This window comes from Ursus maritimus, unplaced genomic scaffold (genome assembly GCF_017311325.1).
Source record: "Ursus maritimus isolate PB19 unplaced genomic scaffold, ASM1731132v1 scaffold_152, whole genome shotgun sequence".
Classification (NCBI taxonomy): domain Eukaryota; kingdom Metazoa; phylum Chordata; class Mammalia; order Carnivora; family Ursidae; genus Ursus; species Ursus maritimus.
Window position 1 is genome coordinate 16773 of NW_024423920.1, and position 2276 is coordinate 19048.

The following is a 2276-nucleotide window of genomic DNA, read 5'->3' on the forward strand; positions in this document are numbered from 1 at the left end:
AGGCCGGCCCGTCTCTGCCTTTTGTGCTTCTAACACCGCCAGCTGCCCTGGTTCCTGCGCACATTCCTGGGCTCACGGTCTCAGTCTGCTCTCTCGCGGGTGCTATCCGTGAGCCAGCCCGCTCCCCAGTGCAGGTGGCTACGGCTTCCCGGGGCCCGAGCACGGCGGCTCCCTCCCCCCTTCCGTTTCCCATATCTGTGCGTGGTTTCACAGCTCCCAGCTTCATACCTCATACTCAGCGCGGGAGATGTTCGTTTGTAGAGATCCAGATGTAACTTCCTGCATCTCAGGCTGATGCCATGGATGTTCGGGATGGTCAGGTAGGTACCCAGCGCCATTCAGGGGACCAGCTAAAAAAAGGAGACCCTTACTCCTCTGCCATCTTTCCCCCAGACCATTGCCATTGCCATGTCCTATAACATACTAGATCCACCTCCTCCTACAAAATACTTTTTTAAAGATTTCTTTTAAAAGTTGCTAAATGCTTGGTCCTGACAGGAAACATGTGCTAACAGACGATGGAACAGAAAAATGGCAGTTCTTTCACTGGGTTTATCCTGCTGGGTTTCTCGGACCGGCCTCAGCTGGAGCTCATCCTCTTCGTGGTTCTTCTGATCATCTATCTGTTCACTCTGCTGGGAAACACCACCATCATTGCCTTGTCCCACCTGGACCCCCATCTTCAGACTCCCATGTACTTTTTCCTCTCCAACCTGAGCTTTCTGGACCTGTGCTACACGACCAGCACTGTCCCGCAGCTCCTGGTTCATCTCAGGCGAGCAGACAAGTCTATCTCCTTTGGCGGCTGTGTGGCTCAGCTCTTCATTTCTCTAGGGTTGGGCTGCACAGAGTGCATTCTCTTAGGGGTCATGGCATTTGACCGCTATGCTGCCATCTGCAGGCCCCTGCACTACACAGTGGTCATGCACCCCCGTCTCTGTGCCCTCATGGCTTCCGCATCGTGGTTCATTGGTTTTGCCAACTCCTTATTGCAGACTGTGCTCAACTTCCTTGTACCACGTTGTGGGAGAAATAAAATAGATCACTTCTTTTGTGAGGTCCCCCCACTGCTCAAGCTTGCCTGTGTTGACACCACTGCGAATGAGTCTGAGCTCTTCTTTCTCGGTGTGGTCATTCTCCTCATCCCTGTGGCCATAATCACCTTCTCCTATGCTCGGATTGTCAGGGCAGTCTTAAGAATAAAGTCGTCTGCAGGGCAGAGGAAAGCGTTTGGGACGTGTGGGTCCCACATCACGGTGGTCTCCCTGTTCTATGGCACGGCCATCTATGCTTACCTCCAGCCCAGTAACAACTACTCCCAGGATCAGGGCAAGTTCGTTTCTCTGTTCTACACCATCGTCACCCCCATGGTCAACCCCGTCATATATACACTGCGGAACAAGGATGTGACGGGAGCCATGAAGAAGGTGCTTTGCAGGGACCATGACTCCAGATGACTGGGAGGAAAGACCCTTTAATAGAAGACACTGAAGACCAGAGTGATCAAGATGTTTGTCACCTACCTGGGTCATCCAAAATTTCCCCTGATAAGTCTCAAGGGAATTTACTTACCTCATTCTTTTATGCAAGTGAATTCCCAAAATCTAAGTTCATGGATTCATGTAGCCTCTGGAGAGGCTGATTTTGTAATCTTAGCTCATATGCGTATATATATATTTTTAAGGATCTATGATCTAATTTGAGAGAGAGCATAACTAGGAGGAGGTTAGGCAGAGGGAGAAAGAATGTCAAGCAGACCGTACCCTGAGTGCAGAGTCTGATGCCAGGATGTATCCCACGACCCTGAGATCACGACCTGAGCTGAAATCAGGACTCGGACGCTTGAGCAGCTGCAGCAACCAGGCTCCCTGAGCATCGGCATCTTGTTTCAGTATTTTATTTTATTATTTTGTTAATAATTTTTATTTTGTTATATTAGTCACCATACAGTACATCTCCAGTTTTCGATGCAATGTTCCATGATTTTTAGTATTTTAGAACGCTGCACAGGTTTTTCTTATTTCACTCTCATTTGGGAATACCGTTCCATTTCTAAGTGCAAAAAGACATTCATGCACGTAATATGACGGCACAGGCAAAATAAGCTTACGAACCACTACCGCACTGTAAGAAATACGAACATTTTCGCATTTTGTACCAATTGCTGAAGAATGTCACTTATTCTTGCATTTTAATCATGGCTCTACACTTATTCTTGCGTTTTGATCATGGCTCTACACTTATTCTTGCGTTCTGATCATGGCTCTATTGCAAGG

General features: G+C 48.3%; 1 protein-coding gene across 1 annotated transcript; it reads left to right on the forward strand.

The window, feature by feature from the left end:
* The first annotated feature begins 518 nt into the window (after positions 1-518).
* On the forward strand, positions 519-1457 carry LOC103656599 (putative olfactory receptor 2B8). The gene has a single exon (XM_008684011.2). It carries the CDS (start codon positions 519-521, stop codon positions 1455-1457), a length of 939 nt encoding a protein of 312 aa, XP_008682233.2.
* Positions 1458-2276: the final 819 nt, after the last annotated feature.